The following is an 18,980-nucleotide window of genomic DNA, read 5'->3' on the forward strand; positions in this document are numbered from 1 at the left end:
GAAAATTACTAAAGGAACCAATGATCACATTTCCATTGTAGGTTGAAGAAGTAGATTGTCTTAGTGGAAACAATTTAATAATAGAACATCTAACATATTTTCATTATCAAAACATAGAATAATTTTAAATGTACCTGTTAAAAGCTAGCCACAATGCAAATATCACTAGTATTTTATAGGTAGTCAGGCATATCAAGTGCTATAATTATTAAATTTCTCCTTTAATGTAATTTTAAGACAAAAAAAGAAAATATTTGAATTTATATACAACCTATCCCATTGGCTTAACCTAAGTAAATTTAATGAGGCCAATTATCAGATTGAATGAATATTTTTAGCTAGCTGGATTTTCTTTTCAATTGCTATAATGTACCCATAGACTAAGCAACTCTAATTTTGGCTCAAATATTACAACGCATTAGTTTAAAGGAGAATTACAAGTTAATATTTGTCTTTCATATATAATGATCTCACAATGTGAGACAACTTGAGATTTGCAGGTGATAAAACTTGATTAAACTTTGTTTTAAATTTTCAAAGTTAACACACTACCACAGATAAGCAATATTTTTCCAAAGTTACTACACTCATGATATAAGAAAAAGTAGATTTTATGCCTTTCAGTTAGTGCCAAATGTGAAACAGAATGTATCTCGGCTTTGTGTCTTTTCTGTAGTTTTGGGTGGTACTCATTACGTGCATAACTAACACTGTTTACTGTATGCTTTTGTCTGATCAAGTGCATGTTTAAAAAAGAAAGTTACTGTTTGCCTGCTTAAAGTTAAATGTTATAAATTTAAACATGTTCATGTAATAATCAGTTTGTTGCGCATGTGTTCACACCCTGTCACATGATTATTTCCTCTACTCAGAATGCTGCTTACAAACACAACACAGTTAACCTTGGCATGCTGCCCTATGGAGGTATTTCAGCAATGCATGCAGGCAGAAGCATGACTTTAAACTTGCAGACTAAGTCTAAATTTGATCATCAAGAACTACCTCTTCAGAAAGTAAGTATGGACTGCCCTACAGGTGTCAGCATACCAAAGCCAATTAATGTTTGTTTGTTCACTTAATGTGTTTAGGCTCTACATGAAACCCTGATTCTTACAGACTCTCAAGAGTCCCAAAACAACAGGGGAAATAATGTAGAGCCTGAACTCTTAGCTGCTCAGTGAGTATTTGTAACTAGACTGATTATCAAGTTTATGCTTCTTGGATTGAGCTTTGCTTTTTGGATTGGGCAGGTCCATGGCTTTATGTGTTGCTTCAGGCTCATTTTTCATAATCATTTTTCTCTTTCATTTCTGCTTTTCTTTCTTTCATTTACTTATGCTTATTTTTTTACTTTTTTGGAGGTACACCAATATTCATGTAATGATGCATTCTGAGAGTAAAAGTGGAAATTATTATCGAATTGCAGTTGATTCCTTTGAAAAAGATGTAGAAGTCTAAATTAGAATGAAAGTTTCTTATTCGCACCTTAGCACCTCTGAATGCTTTTCAGTCCATTTTTGTGACAAATTTAAGAAAATAAAATATGAGATACAATTTTGTGATTTAGCTAGCAATTGTCACTCTGCTTAGATTGAGGAAACAGGCAGTACACATAATTTTTCATTAAAAAACAAGTGCATTTGAAATACACTGCGAGAGAAATTGAGTATACTATCAGGGGAAACATTTCTGTTAAGAAATATTTATTCTTCTTTTATTCAGACAAACCTCAAAATGCACACTTTATCTGTCTAAAATCATTAATGCTTTCTGTCTTAGTTATATGTCAGTGGAAATTAAAAAGAGTCATTTTCATACATTAGGACCATGGGATTATTTATTAAAATATTCATTAACCTAGTAGTTTGTATGGAAAAAAAAAATCAAAACAGGGGTAACAGAATGACTTAATGAACGTGTGGAATAAATTGCCATCCCAGCAAAATGAGGCTCTGAAAACTTCCAAATCATACATTATTGTCAAGGTAGCCTTCTGCAATACTCTCTAAATTGGAGTAGTAGATTCCCGCTGTGATTAGAGAAGCAAATCAAATTATTTCATATGTTTAGACACTATCACTTTAAAAAGAGCTAACTAAACTGAGAGTTTTTGAAAGTTACCTTTCCTATCCTGAGTCTTCTGTGGCAGGACCAGCAGTGTGCTGGTAACTTTTTTAAAAAAAAAAATGGCTCTGGTTTGATGTTCACCACGGCCAATTATGCAAATACTCTGCAGTGGCCAGTTTTTTTTTTTCAATTTATTCATTTTTACTGGAAAGTTGTCCGCCTCAGTTGTCCAAGTCTCTCACTTAGCAAAGCCAGTTTTCAAAAAGGTCTCGACATTTACCTTTGCAATGGAGTAGATGAAATATCACAATTCAGATAAACACCTCTTTTAGGTTTGTCAGAATTTGAAATCAAACCTTTAAATTAAAGTAATTGAATTTCAAAATTACATGAGCAGATCAGAGTTCCTGGTGTAAAGGAAACCCAGAAATTTCTCAAATGAAGACTCTTTTGTCTGATTTTTGGCTTTATGTATTCATAAATATGTCTATAGACCTATATAGAATCTGAAAAAATATATATTACACTTGAAATAGCATTTCTCAATGTTTGTTTTATTCTGTAAATGTAAATTAACCTCTGTATTGCCATTTAGGAGGCCTTAGAGAATGAACTCATAATCTATTAAAATAACTGAGGTTATCTATGGCAGAAATATTCTAGAACTGTATTTGAGGTGTTTCAATCATCCTCACTTGGGTGCATAGATGACTTTATAGAATTCTCTTTTAATATCATTTTATATTACAAATCAAGAGCAATTCAGGTGGGGAGATATTACATTTCAAAATATTTTACCATTGATACAGTATCTTCATCAAAGACAGAGAGGAGAGAGAAAAGCTAAGGGATTTCTAATCCTTTCTAAGGCACAATGAACTGTGTAAAGATTCCACTATCTTAAATATATAATATATCTTAATATATATCTTAAATAGATATTTAAGATAGTGGAATGTATATATGTGTATTTATGTGCATATATATATATTCTGAAGTTTAGCTTTTGGGTATCTGGAATAGCCTGTGCCCACAATCACCAAGGCAGGAAAGTTAACTGCTTTGTTAACTTGAAAAACAATTCCAAATTTTATTTGATCTCATGAATTCCAACATAGCACCTCTTCCCTGCTGTGCCCAGATATGGCCCTTTTGCATAGTTTGATTTGAATACTTAGTTGATTTTCTCTATCAAGCTGTAGTCAACCTCTCTTAAATCACAATATCTCAGTTTATCCCTACATAGCACTACTGGCCATTGCTAATTAGTCCAATGACTGAGGCTGTTTCCCTGAATCCTTTTTTCCAAAAGAGCAAAGAGGCAAAAGCGGTTCAGTACTTTTATCTTGCGACTTAAAATAATAGGGCCAGCACTGTGGCATAGCAAGTGAACTTGTCACTTGGGACATCAGCATGTGAACCATGCCTTGAGCCCAGCAGCTCTACTTCCAGTCCAGCTCTCTGCTAATGCGGCTGGAAAAGCAGCTGAAGATCCTATCCCACACTCTCCTTATCAACTCTTGTCTCTTGCAACCAGGAAAGAAAGAGCATCTCTTTATATTTCCTTGAGCACCAATACTATCTTGAAATAAATTTAGAGATTACTAATTAAAGGATATAACTATTTCTTGATGAAAATTCAAAACTCTACATTTGGTAAAATTATTTACACAGTGAATATTTGTATGGATGAAAAGAGGAGCCTCCCAGATTTTGCTTGGCAAGATCTTTAGGTATTTTAACTTTTTCATATGTCCACATGTCACAACAAAATTAAGAACTTTTTATAGATTACCAACTAAATATATATGGTTTAAACCATACTATATTATAGTATAAGCCATACTATAATATAAACAATGAATTATGTTTCCTATGATCATTCCAAGGAACCCTTTAAATTATGAAGTAAATATCAGCAAACACAACAAAACTAATTTAATATAATTTTCTTAAAATTTTTCAATTATTGATACTTATGGTAATTCTCTAAAAAACTATAGTAATTATGACCTTAAATATTTGGGTTTCATAAATCATTAAACTATTAACATTTCATTCATTTATTCATTCATTCAATCATCATTTATTTATTTACTGCCTTTCCAAAAAGCACTTAAGGCGACTTTTTATGACATTATTAATGGCTCCATGTGCTTCTTCAGATGTGTTTTATTGTAATTAAGTTTAGCTATTGTCTTGAAATGTTATGTTGTCTGGGAGAGATATAGCATTGTAAAATATCAAATCAGACTGCCATTTTTGTTATCTAGATTAATGATCGACTGAACAAATATTTCCAGTGGGAAAAAGTAAATACTGGAACTTATGGAGAATCTACTACATACTTGGTGCCATAAGGTACCTTAAATGCATTTGTTCTCTTAACTCACAAAATCCTCAAATCTATTGTATAGGTGAAGAAACTGAGCCTCCAGTGGCACACAAAAAAACTCAACTGTATTTTTATTGTCTTACAATTGTATTCTCTGCACCTAGCATATGCTCTTTGTATTATATGATAATACTGTATTGAATGTTTACAATGCTGATATTTTCATAGAGCAACACTCATAATAACTGTTAAACGTCTTTTCTATGCATTATCTCCCACTATGTTGTTTTTTCTCTCATTATGTTCAAACAATTCAGAGAAGTGGACATTAAGAGATGGAAAAAAGAATACACAAATAGGGCATGCTAACTAATCCCAGAATTATTATGGCTCTAAATATTTGCTGTATTCTTCAGATAGATTGCTGTCCTGGTTAGCCGAGCTAAGTGAAGGCTAGTAATTGCCTTGACTTTTACAAATCCACTTGCATTTCCCGAGCACTCGATATCATCAAGAAATATGTTTGGCGACATTAAACAGCTAAAGTTTATGAACCCAGGAATATCACACATTAATTATCCAGCTACTACAGCCAAGCAGAGCTGGGGAGGAAATCTTTGGAACTTCTTAACTTCAAATCTACCAGTATTTGGCTTCCAATGTAAATATTGTGGTCTCTTCTACAATGCAGAAATTAATCATTTTTCTCCTATTTTTTAACTTCTACTGCCATAATATTATCCTACATCACTTACTGCTTTTTGGTTTTTTTAATCAGAAACTAATATAATCATATCAGGGAAGGAGAAACAAATTATGGAAATACATGCATTAAAAAATCTTTTTCTGGAATTTCACCTATAAGAAAATGGCCTCACTAATTGTTTTATAACCTGGCAAGTTAGTTGATATCTGTACCATCAGTTTTCAGTTAGAAAAAATGTAGGTATCATTGTTTGCACCTAAGCCAGATAGTTTTAAATCTCTAATGGCCTTTCATGCTGGATCTATGAAAATAATTTTCCTTGTTAGAAGGAGAAAGATTTATGCTGCACCTAAGGGCAAATCATGCCTTTGATTTCCATCAATTTTGTTGCATTTGTTATTGGCTTCTGATCCCTCAAGAAAGATTCACTGACCTTTCTAATTATGACGGAAGGTGTAAATCCACAAAAACCCTCCTAAGCCATAGCTAAAATGATCAACTGAATAATATCAATACTCATTTGAATATTCCATTGCCATTACAGTGAAATGCTGCCTTAAAAGTTCTTGGGCAATACATTTCCAACTTCTGTTTAACCCAGTGGAATCATAACTATTTATGTCCAAGTTCAGCATGTATTTACCGTTGTAAAAATCTGTTTTTAAAATATTCTGCTGAAAAAGAATCATGTGATGATGATTTCACTGAAAACAGTGCAAGAAAATTTGTTTTTATTGCATCTTATTTGATCTGTGGTAATACCTTCATGAATTATATACGAAAGAATAAAAATAAAATAGATCCTTGTATTCTTAAAAGATATGTTGCAAAACTTCTGCAGAATGCTAAATTCTAATGCTCTAACATAATTTTTTAGCGAAACACAGTCTGTGATATTTCATAGTCACTCTGTGCACCCAGAAGTTAGTCAGCCAAAGCAATGCCTCTGGACCAGCTGAGCTCATTTACCCATTTATGTGAATCCTGTTCATACACAGATAGATTAATACATGTTCACACATATAAACACACATGCCATTTGTATGTGCTAACACGCACAAATGACATACATGTCTATGTGCAGGTATATCTCAAAACATACTCTTTCCATTAAACAACTGTGATTTTTTACAGTGGTCAAAGTACTCACAGCAGCCAAATGACCAATGTACAGTTGTTGCAACTAGTCCTTCAGGATAGTATCTATTTGTCAGACAAGTTTTTTTAGAATTACTGCATTTCATATCCAATATGATTTGTGATTTTTTTCACTAAATCACATTATCATTATCTAGTATCTTGAAATGCTCACTCTTACTCTTTAAAATGGTTTTAAAAGTATAATGATGTAGTCCAAGAAGAGAAGAAATGAATGACAACTTTAACTTTCTTACTTTCCCTAAGGTAGTCAATTTTGATATTTCGAAAGTTGTAGTTTTTAAAATTTTTTCTGTTCTTCCTTTTATACATGTATGAGTTTTAATAGCTAGGTATGTGAATTTATATACAGTGGCTATTAGTCTGTGGGAAATTTTGCAAATATATGTAAAAATGATCTTGAATTCCTACCACTGCTCAATGACCAGTTTTGCAAGTTGTCACAAAAATTGTTTTCATAGTCATTGCTTTACTGCAGACTTGAGTCACTCCTCGGATGTCTCATTTAGGAAAATTGGAAAGGCCAGAATATTCTTAAAGGAAGCTTTCAGGAAGTTCTTTCATTTTTTATACCTAGGGCAAGTGTCCTAGTATTCGTTTCTTTTGACCCCTTTAATATAGAAGCATTGATGTGACTGTAAACAATCGCTTTTTTATAAAAAAGGTTAATTGTTAAATACTGAAACACCTAAGCCATGATAATGTTAGAATTTCGTCCATTTTGTCCATTTTGTCTATTTTGTTTTCCAGTGTCAAAGGTAATAACTATTTTCAATTGCTTTCTAAGAGCATCTAGCAGCCATTTGTGGGGGGCTGATACAAGTGTTATAAAAGAAACAGAGATGAACTTGGGGATGATATCAACAGGGAAGCAAAGGATCTACATTGAATTTTGGCCACTGTTTTTAAAAAGATACATTACACAGATCTCACCAGTAAATTTGTTTTCTCTCACCTCTCTGGCAAAAAAGAAAAAGAAAAAAAAAGCTAAGCTGGAAAGATCTGAGCACAAAATTTTAAGAATAACTGGCCCATAGTGCTTAGCCTGAATAATTATGCTTTAATAGTTTTTGGAAAAAGATAATAGGTTTTGATAGGTTTGTGAAAAAAAATAATTCACATAGCCAAAGTCATTCTCAATGTCGATGTATAAATCCTGCTTTTACATGAGTCAAGTCCTTGCTTTTCACAATATTCATAAGACCCTAGGAAGATTTCATCTAGTGTCATAATGAATCCATTTAAATCTATTTGCAAGCAATGTTTTTTAGAATGCATGTGGCCAGAATGCTTACACAAGTACCAGTTGAACATGTGTTGTCCAATTAGGAGTTATCAGTAAAGATTCTTCAGATTACATATATAAAATGGCATAGCAAATTTTGAGACACAATATCTCAATCACCTACGAATTTTCCAAGAAATCAATCATTATTTGTGTATCATAATGTGTACTACAGGTGAAAAAAAGAAATGGCCCCTGAGGAAAAAAATATGTGTGTATGTATATATATGTGTGTGTTGCATATATATATATACATATATATATATACATGTGTATACTCATTTATGAGAATACCACTGTATATTTCTCTTCCAGAGACTGTCTTTCAGGTGGTATGTAGTTTGCTTTATTTGGATTAGAAGATTGATCCCCCCAAAAATAATGCTGCTAATAATTAAGACTGGGATATTATCATCTGTTAAAAATAATAACCAAAATAGCCAAGAAAAGTAAAATACTCAGGAAGAGTTAGATGTAACTATAAAAATGATCTATAGGAATGAATAAACTTGGCAATAAAAATGGCCATGATTTACTTATATAGTGATTCTGATAGGGTAACATTTTTATATTGCTTTAATCTTCCTCCGAAAGCTTTCTGTAGAGAATGGTAGGGTACCATAAATCTTGCACCATGCCCGTGTTAGCACTGTTTTGATTCAGTACAAGGCATATTATCCCAGAAATAATAAAGCCTCATACAACTGATTTTAGGTCACGGTTTGAAATATTTAGATATGTTCTTTGGATTAATGTTTTCAACTTATCCTTTAAATGGTAAGGTCATACTAAAGTTACAAAATAAGCACATTTTAACTGTTGTGGTTTTTAATGCTTAATTTTATTCTGATTATTTTTATTCAGGTACTGTAAATAATTTAAACCTTTCTTTAAAATCCAGTAAATAACTCCAGGATGGTTATTTTAACTGTATTTCTCACTGATTGCAAAAAGCTTTCAATTTAAAATTTGTATCCATTAAATAGTGTATAATAATATTTCCAGATCAAAATATATGGTTTCTGCAATTAAACAATACTAATTTTACATAACTCATTAGGGAATCTTTTCAGAGAGCTATGGGAAATTTCTATTACATCACTAAAAAATGCCATACCATTTTCGCAATAGACCCCGTCCCAGCAAAGCAACATTTTAGACAATGGACAAGAAGATGTATCTCCTAGTGGCCAATGGAATCCTTATCCACTTGGGAGGCGGGATGTACCTCCGGACACCATTACTAAAAAGGTAACCAATTTCAAATTGATGACACAAACCATGAAAAATGCACATCCATTGTAACATGTAATCCATATCTTATGTCTTAAAATAATTTGTTACTCTGTGGTAACTTTGAGCTAAATATTATCCCACTAAGGGAGTTTGCCTACATGTAAGTGCATAGAGACAAATGGAAGCAGAACAATGCAAAGTGTTCAGAGTTGGTAATGAAAGCTTGTAAGTAACATCCTGCCACCATCCTGCAGATATGATCACTAAAGAAAGTATGTAAAGATGCTGTTACCATCCACCTTTGAAACACAAGTAATGAAAGGTGTATAATCTGACTTCATGGCTTCAGCACTGTGTTGTAGCTAATGTGCATAAAAATGCAAAAGAAAGAAAGAAAGAAAGAAAGAAAGAAAGAAAGAAAGAAAGAAAGAAAGAAAGAAAGGAAGGAAGGAAGAAAGAAAGAAAATTGACTTACTATTTTTAAAGTTATAGCAATTCAACATCCAATAAGCAACTATATACACTACTATGCACTACACACTTGCTAAATAAAAGGAAAGCATAAAAAAAGGATTGTAATATGGTTTATTACCTCAATTGCCTTCTAATCTAGCCAAGCAAATTGAGTAGCAAACAACTAAAACAGCATGTATTAGGTTACAAAACAGTAATAAAAACAAAACCAGAACTGAGAGAAGGCGTTAAAAACATATATGAGAAACAAGATTTTTGAAGGAGATATATTCAAAAGATCATTGAATATTGTGTAAAAAAATATACATAGATTTCAAGTATTTTGCACTAAAGTAAAAGCATATATTTAAATTCCAGTTTTCCATTAACTTTTTAAAGTCTGCTTGTGTTTCAGAATACCTTTATTAAATTTATACAAATCCATAAAGTTATGTATAACTGAATTTTTTCATTGGTAAAATGTAAGAAGAACCAAGATAGTAAATAAAGATAAAAACAAGATGGAACCATTTTAACAATCAGAGATATGAAAAAGAAGTACCACTTTACATTTTCTAGACTGAAAAATTAAATAGTCTCAAAAAGACAACGTACTTGCATGTATGACACCGCTGCAATGCCTTTTAATTTCTTATGAGACTATGATGTATGGGCACTTCGGTAGCAGATTCTTTAGTAAAGCTGAACAAATACATGCCCTATATTCTAACAAGTCTTCACTGAAAGTAAGACAGTTGTAATGTTTACAATACCAGATAGCAAAGGAGCATATAAACAACTTTTTTTTCATACAAACAGCATTTCACAGCAATAGAAATTTATAAACTGTGTTTATAAATTTATAAATTTATAAACTGTTTATAAATTTATAAAATGTAAAAGCATAATTTAAGCAGGAAAAAAATTCTGAGATGTTGTAGTTCATCAATGTCTTAGTTATAAATCTCAGAAACAGGCAAAACTAAAAATTTAGTGTTTATGCATAAGTACATGACCAAGAAAATCATTTTTGTAAAAGAGCAGTAAACACAAACTTCAGAACTTTGTCACCGCAGGGAATGTAGAACCTAGGATGAGAAAGGAGGGTGGTGCTATTATTGGTTGTGTTTTAAATCTGAAGTTGAATTGTGATCCTAATACTCGAAGATTTAAGTTCATGTGTGTCCACTTTATAATTGTAGTTCATAACTAACATAAACATTACATAATTATATAGAATGTAGCATTTTGCTTAGTATATTAAATACCAAGGTAATGTATCCATAATTGATCATGCCACTGATTTTCAGGTCTGATGCATATTATTAATTTGCCTGTTGTGTAATTACAGCAAAGAAGATAATTGTAACATAGTATGACATGTGCTAAGAAGACGGGGATTCAACAGTATATATTATATTGTGCCTGATTTTGTTCATTTAATGTGCCTTTTGTAAAAATCACTCGTTTTGTTGTATGTATAGGAATTGGTACATTTTAATTCCTAAATAGTATTCCTCCTACTAATATTAATTCCACTATTTAGCTATCCATTCAAATGTTGATAGGGATTTAGATTTCTTCCAGGTTTGGATGGTGCTGCCAAAAGTATTCTTTTATGCCTCCAGCTGGGAATAAATATATACTTCTGTTAGGAATATATTTTATTTATTGGATATCTGAAGGCTAGAACAAGAAAAAATTAGCTTTTCAAGACACTGGCAGTCTTTCAACATTGGAGACACAGAATAAGCCGTATGGTGCTGTTATTTATTCTGTAGAAAATAGAAAGTGACACTCTGAAGTGTTTTAAGCAGAAAGTACACATGATCGATTTGCATTTAGTGCACACTCTTATGGCTTGAACTGGACTGAACTGGTAGCATAGAATCAGAAACAAGCTACTATCATATTTCAGGGCAACTCAGATACAAGTATTGAATGGTAGAAAGAAATACACAGGTCCAATATAGTTTTAAACTGTAGATCCCAAAATATCTTTTGATTGGACATAAGGCATAGAAACAGATTAAAAGTAGTTTCTAATCATGTCAAGTAAGTGATGATGTTCCATTTGCTAGCGCGAAAAATAGTAAGAGCACTAGTGACAGTGAACGATACATTGTACTATGTGGATTTTTAATATTTTTACAACACCTGAGTAGAAAGATACAATGGTGTGTGTGTTTATCTGAAGTTAATAGAGATATCTTAGCGATGAGCACAAACTTTGGAATCAGAATATGTGTCATAACTGGGCTATCAGTGGAACTAAGGGATGACACAGGATTCAATGGAACACTGACATTTAAAGAATGTATTAAAGGAAGAAAATTCAGAAAAGGAATCATCCAAGATTTTATCAATGTGATTTCCATTGCAAGTTGTGGGGCAACATGGGGAAAATATCTAACATTAAACAAATATTTAGTTAATGTAAGTATTGAAAAATCTAAGATACATCCTGGATTTGATTCTTGTTCTGTATTGTTAGAGATGTTCTTTTGCCCTTTGTTCTATGTTACCACACTCAACTTATACTAAAACTGGATCTTCTCATAATTTTAACTATCAATAACAATTAGTAATGTAAGCTTCCTCTTTGAAATCCTTCAGTAGAGAGGCTAAGTTTCCAGAAGCTGTGCCTCATGAACAAAGCCTTTCTTCCTTTAATTTCCCAACAATCCTCTTCTTAAATCTCATTAATTGCAAGAGAAGTGGAGTGCTATGATTTGCTTTGACCAGTCTGCTGGAGCAAAAATAGGTGAGATTTTCAACTCAAATATTCACTAAAATTATGTAGAAGTGACACCTTTATAAATCAATTTTAAAAGTTTAAGGATGATGTGACAATGTCAAATCATTACTCCAAAATCATATAAAACAAATATGATTAAAGGATCCTGAATTTAAAAATTAGAAAACTCAAGAAAAGTTTTCTTTTAAAAGGAAAAAAAAGTGAATTACAGCGGGATATAATAGGAGATTTAAGGAAATTAGGAATATTTAGGGTGGTAGACACATGAACAGATTTAAAGGTTAAAGGAAAAAAAATTAGTAAAGGAGAATATGAAATCTCAAATGGAGATATAGTTAAAAGTCTGCTTAATTTTAAAGAAAGAAGGGAGAGGGAATGTATTGGTAGGATACAGAGGGAGTACCTAGCTTACCAAAGGATAGCATGCCTCACAAAAGGGAGAAATCACATTCACTTATTAATTTCCAAAGAGTTGCTATCATTTTTGCCTTACCAGGAAAAGTTTTATTATTTATTTTTCTAAATGGAACTAAGAGGTGCTTATATTCACAATGCATACCTCCATTTCCTTTGAGATACATTTTCAAAGTTCATAATTTTGCATAAAATCATACCATCAATACAAGATTTGATGACCATTTATTTATATCTCTACTTTAGGAACTTCATAAAATCTTAAGATTAATTAAATATTTATAAACTAGTTAATATAATTCAAAGTCAAAATAATTATTTATTTGAAAATATTACTAGACTTATATTCCTTACATGTGAATGCATATCTATATTTTTATTACATCTTTAATGTATAAATTCATTTATATCATCTTCCCACTATCAGAATAAGCTATCCTATTACAGCAATTTTGCTTAGAATTCACTTCACAGGGAGAATACAGAATGCTTTAAATATTCAAATTTTGGTTTTTGTTATATGTTGGTTGAGTATGCCAAGGTAATACTCTATGAGACTCAACCTAAGGAAATGGTAACGTATTAAGCTAGGCTACAGGATTTACTGAAATAAATTGTACTATATTTCTGAGTTTGTATTTTATTTTACAATGAGTGTTTTTAAAGTTAATGTTAATTTTCAATTGTCATAAAATGAGTTATTATGCTACAAAATCTACAACTTTAATTGCTTTCAAAGTAAAGAAGCAGAGAACAATCAGTGGTTAAGCAAAGAAAAAATTCTTGGCCAGTGCTCATTCAAGGCTATTTTTAAAAAGCCTCTGCTGAACTTCACTGTTTGTTTTTGAGGTTTGTTTGTTTGTTTGTTTGTTTAAGTAATCGCTCTGTCTAGGCCATCAGAAACTCCTGCGGTGCTGTGGAGATTTAGTGGGAAACCATTGTAGGGGAAAGGCTCTCGGGTCTATGGTAGCTGTTTGGTAGAACTAACATCGTTCACCTTTAGGTCTTTCTCGCAGTACTACAAGTTCTCTGGTTAACAAATGGGCATTGGCACACAAATAGTGAAATAATATGTTCCTCTCTCAATTTTGTTTTCATTCTACTCTCACTCTCTAATGTACCTTAGAGTAACTAAGTTGTGAAAAAATGTTGGAGGTACTAAATCTTCCATTATTTTTAATAGCTTAACAATAGATAGTAGTTTTTAACGCACTCTGACTATATCAGCTATCAAAATCCCTAATTCTATTGTCTATTAAATCAAAGTCTTATCCCTGCTAAAAAGACATGTCATCACTAAGTAAATCTCCCTACCAAGTTTTGAGCAGGTACTGCATGAATTGCTTACAAATTGCCATTAAAACTTTTGCAATTTCTGAAAGCTTCGGTGACCTAACAAGCATTTGATATTCCCAATCTATCACTTCTCTAACTCTTGCAACCAATTGGATTATGCTGTATTGTGATAAAAATAGTAGGTTTTATATAAATCTGTGATAGACAGTATACTGAATGCCTTAGTGTAATTCTTCATCCAATCTCACAATATTCATATAATACAAATACTATTATTTTATACATTTTAGAAAAAAGAAGCTAAGGTTTAAGTTATTTACCAGTCTCACATACATAGATAAATATTTTTTATTATCCTCAATGTATAACAGTAAATTGAAGGTCCTAATACATAAGATAAATTCAAAGATATGTTATTTTAAATTTTGCTTACATTCTGATTTGATTATATCATCTGCAAGAATATCATGGTTGTTTTGCCTGATTCTAAAATGACAGACTTTTAAAGACATGAGGCATTAGGTTCAGTATTTCCTGGAGAGATTTAAAATTGAAGCATGAGACCTATAACAATAGGTTAAAATGTAGTACAACATAATAGTAAGAAAGCTAAATTGGAGGCTAACACAAATGCAGCTATGGATATTTCTCTTCAGGAGTGAGTAACCATGGGATTATCTAATCCTAGCAATTTGCAATCTGAAAAATACTTCCATTTATAAAAAGTAGGCATTCAAAGATCTCTTTAAAATTAATGTATTTTCCTTCTGTGAGTGTCAATTGGGTGTCCATTAGTATAAGTGCACATTGAATTGGCAGTTGGAGTAAAAGCAATATATATCAAGAATCAACATCATTTTTGTTTTATGGTTTTTCATTTATGACAATAGTATGAGTATTGTAACTGTGTAATACGGACTGTCATGTCCAGATGTGGAAATACAATGCAGTACGCATTTCTACTTCCAAATCAAAGATGGACTCCCAATAAAATTGTTAAATACATCTTGCAAATAGGATGCTGAACTCTCTGCCATTGTCCATATGTAGAATGCAGAATACATTTACATGACAGAATAATGGACTTATGATTGCTTATGAAGGACTGTACTATTGTAATAATATAGGGGAAATAAGTGGGGGTAGGGAGGAAGTTTGGGGAAGGAGTGAATAAATCCCAAAACCTATGGAACTGTATCATAAAATTAAGAAATAAAATTAAGTAAAATAAAAATTTCAAACAAAAAGATTTGAGTAGAAATAAAAAGAGTCAACATCAAAGTCAACAAAGATGAAACAAAAAGTATAAAAACTTTTGCTAATTTAGTCTTGTTTCATCAAATAACCTCTTACATGGAACATGTCTACTATTTCATTACATGCACAAGCTGAGTTTCTTAGGATTGTCCACCTCTGATGCATGCCAAGAACCTGTTAGGAAGAATGTGAAGAAATTATGTGGCGTTTACAGCATATGGACTTCTTCATGTTCTTAGTATTCTTTCTTTCCCTATCTCATCCATCACAGATTGTATCTCTGCTTCATCAGAGCCATATGAGATACACACACACACATACTGATATATATATATCAATATGTGTATATATGTATGATATATAATATTAATATGTGTATATATGTATATGTATATATACATACTTATATATATATACCTATATGTACATTTTCATGATATGATTCCTTATGCTAAGGGAATTCCTCTCCCACCCTACCCATCCCCTCCTCCTCCCACCTACTGTTTTCCCCTACATTGTAACAATAGCAAAATCCTTCAACAATAGTCACAAGTCCATCACTCTTCTTTTTAGGTGTATCATAACATTGTATATGTAGATAATGGTAGAAAGTCCAGCATCTATTGTCAAGATATATTTAATAGTTCCATTGGTAGTCCATCTTCCCTTCAGAAGTAGAGATACATTTTGCAATTTATCTTCACTTTGCTGTAACTTTGCCTCCATTATACAGTTCCTCTACATAAATGTGTATTTATATATACATATATACAGATTTATCTAAATATCTATTAACCTTGTATTTTGCATGAAGATTGCATTATATTAGAGAGAACATACGATATATTTTCCTTTGGGGATTGGCTTATTACACTGAGCATAATGGACTCTGTCTGGAACCATTTTGTTGCAAATAGTAGAATTTCATTATTTTTTATGGCTGAGTAGTATTCCAGAGAGTAAATGTAACATAGTTTCTTTATTCAATCCTCTTTTGTCAGGCATCTGGGTTGTTCCCATGTCTTTACTATCACAGATTGTGCTGCTGTAAGCATAGAGTTACAGATCACTTTCTCTTAAGCAAACTTCATTACTTTAGCTATATTCCCAAAAGTGGGATAACTGGGTCATATGGTAGATCAATTTTCAATTGTCTTAGTACTCTCTATACTGACTTCCATGTATTTTTTGAGATTTTTTTAATTAAGCTTCTGGGAAAGCATGTTCATTTTAATTTTGGCATTTGCTAAGTTTTCCAAACAATGAATTTCAGAATTTCTTTTTTATGTCAACTTAGCAAAAATGACCTAAAGTTTATCTTGAAATTTGTAAATTGTTTTGGTGCTGAAACCATAGCCAATGAATCACTTTTGTTATTAAAAATTGGATTGGATTTTTCCTGAAATTGAATTTTTCACTTGGCAACGGCCTATTGTTGAGCTTTTCATTTTAAAGTGATAGGTAATTAAAAGTATAATATAATAAAAATAAGCTTGTCCATATATTTTGGAATATGTCATCTAAAATATGTGATCATTATAGTCATTCAGAAATATTTTTATGTTTTTATTTATCTGAAAAGTAGGGAGTCAGAAAAAGATGGAAAGACACGGTGGGAGACAGAGAACATCCCCTGGACCACACCCCAGATTCCAGCAAAGGCCACCTAGCACTTGGGCATAACAAAGCCAAGAATCCATCCAAGTGTATGAAGCAAATGTCCTAAGTACCTATAACTGGGCAATTATTTACTTCTTTCCAAGGCACGATACAGGAAGCTGGAGGGGGAGCATAGTAGCTGTGAGTGGAGGTGGCACTCCTGCATGGGAGTCAAGATACGAAAGAGGAAATACAAAGCCAAGTAAATCTTGCACATGAGAGAAAAAAATAGAAATGTTTTTATTTTCATTAAGTTCAAAAGAAACTGTACTGGGTACACTAAAATTAAAATAGAAAAAGTATTAATTAACAAATGTGATTGACTGACAATGCTGTAGCTAAATATTCCTTATGTGCGGCAGTAAACGTGTCTGGTAGAATAGGTTTTTGCTTTAGACTTTGTGATTTTTCTCTCTCAATGAATTATACGATACTAACTGTGGAGACCCCTCAGGAATGATGCATTGACCTCATCAGTCTACAAGAAAATCAGATCAATCTGTTCTATCACCATGAATAATACCATCCTCATTTCCTGGCTTACTCTTTTCCAATTCACCTCCCCCAGCCTCATTTTTCTCCTCTAATAGTAACAATTTTTTTCACTGATCAGAGAGATTTTCTTTCTGATCACCAGAAAGTCACTAAAATCCAAAAACACATTGTAATTCCTTTAACGTGATTTTGAACTCCAAAAAAAATTAACATTCTGAAACTTTTTTTAAGATTTATGTATTATTATTATTGGAAAGCCAGATATACAGAGAGGAGGAGAGACAGAGAGGAAGATCTTCCATCCGATGATTCACTCCCCAAGTGAGCCACAACAGCCGGTGCGCACCGATCCGAAGCCGGGAACCTGGAACCTCTTCCGGGTCTCCCACGCGGGTGCAGGGTCCCAAAGCTTTGGGCCGTCCTCCACTGCTTTCCCAGGCCACAAGTAGAGATCTGGATGGGAAGTGGAGCTGCTGGAATTAGAACCGGCGCCCATATGGGATCCCGGGGCGTTCAAGGCAAGGACTTTAGCCGCTAGGCCACGCTGCCGGGCCCAACATTCTGAAACTTTTTAAATCAATTGCTTCTCTCATTCTCTTCCCTTAACCCTACTCACAGTAGTGCTATGTAGAATTTTGCATTGAATTAAATGAAGACTGCAGTGACATAGTAGTCACATATCCTCCTGAAGCTGCTGATGGCAGGAGCATTCAATGTTTGACATCTATAAGTTCTTGCCTGAAATAAGAAATGAGTCAATGAAACTTCACATTTATGGAATCATATAGATGGGAGAGATATTTCCTTTTCAAGTGTAAAATGTCCTCTCTTCACCAAAAGACACTTTTTCAGTGCCTATAAAACAACAATAGAACAGTGGAAAATACCGAAATGTGTCCAGACTATAATGCTCATCTTCAGGGAGGAAAAGTCTCTATTAATAACCTTACTTTCCTTGGGGTTTTGTAATCTAGAACTGATTTATTGGTGTGACCAGTAATTACCTACTGCTTACTTTCACCCCTGATTGGAAAAAATATTGTTAAGCAGTAGTTACAGGTATTAGGAGATGCCTGGAATGCAAATATAAACAATTCTCTCATAAATATGCCTCATAAGTAATCCAGGCAGAAGCTAAGAGCAGGTGAGAAAGATTACTGAAAGTTGTTTTGGTGTGACTTTGGTAGCTAGTGATCACTTATTCATGACATTGGTAGGTACCGGTCAAAAGTCAACATGAGGTTCTTTGAGATCTTTGGTGATTGTACTTAGTGACGTATCAGTGATACATTTAGACTTCCACTTAGTTTCTAACAAATACATGCCTCAATTCCTGCACAATTTGTCTCATCTTGGTTTTTATGGAAGCAATATTAGTTGTTATTCTGCAATAGCAGAAGCACATGGTCTAAGATTGTATAAAGTGTAATGTGCAGACCAATTATAGCTAGGAGTTCAAGTTCTCCTCCTGTTACATAACTAGTAAGATTTAGATGTATTTAAGTTTTTAAATGTGGTTTGATTGATCACTTTATTATCTTGCCCAGAAAATAAATAGAGCCATGTCTTTTGCTTTACTAAGAAAATAGAAAATGAATATATTGAATTAGACTCACCATCCCCTATAACTTCAAATTGTTTTTATAGCCTTACAATGGCTTGTATCTACAACTATATTAAGACTATCTGTTACACAAGAGGTGCCTGGCAAAGCAAGAATGTATTGCCTTAAGGAAGTCAAAAATGCCGTGAAATGATGGTTCAGAGGTAGGTTCATGCCTATGTAATACTAATTGAATCAAAGAGAAGTATATGAAGAAATCAATGACATATTTACTCTATTTAGTGATCCATTTCAAAC

The 18,980-nt window shown here is 32.6% G+C and overlaps 1 protein-coding gene across 1 annotated transcript in view; it reads left to right on the plus strand.

The window, feature by feature from the left end:
• Nucleotides 1-18,980, plus strand: part of LRRC7 (leucine rich repeat containing 7) — a 470,136-nt gene that overhangs the window by 388,820 nt on the left and 62,336 nt on the right. Inside the window, exons 22-23 of the mRNA XM_036494635.2 lie at nucleotides 873-1,013; nucleotides 8,683-8,802. Of these exons, the coding sequence (XP_036350528.2) occupies nucleotides 873-1,013; nucleotides 8,683-8,802 (261 nt within the window). The remainder of the gene's footprint in view (nucleotides 1-872; nucleotides 1,014-8,682; nucleotides 8,803-18,980) is intronic.

Source organism: Ochotona princeps, chromosome 2 (assembly GCF_030435755.1).
Source record: "Ochotona princeps isolate mOchPri1 chromosome 2, mOchPri1.hap1, whole genome shotgun sequence".
In the NCBI taxonomy this organism is placed as follows: domain Eukaryota; kingdom Metazoa; phylum Chordata; class Mammalia; order Lagomorpha; family Ochotonidae; genus Ochotona; species Ochotona princeps.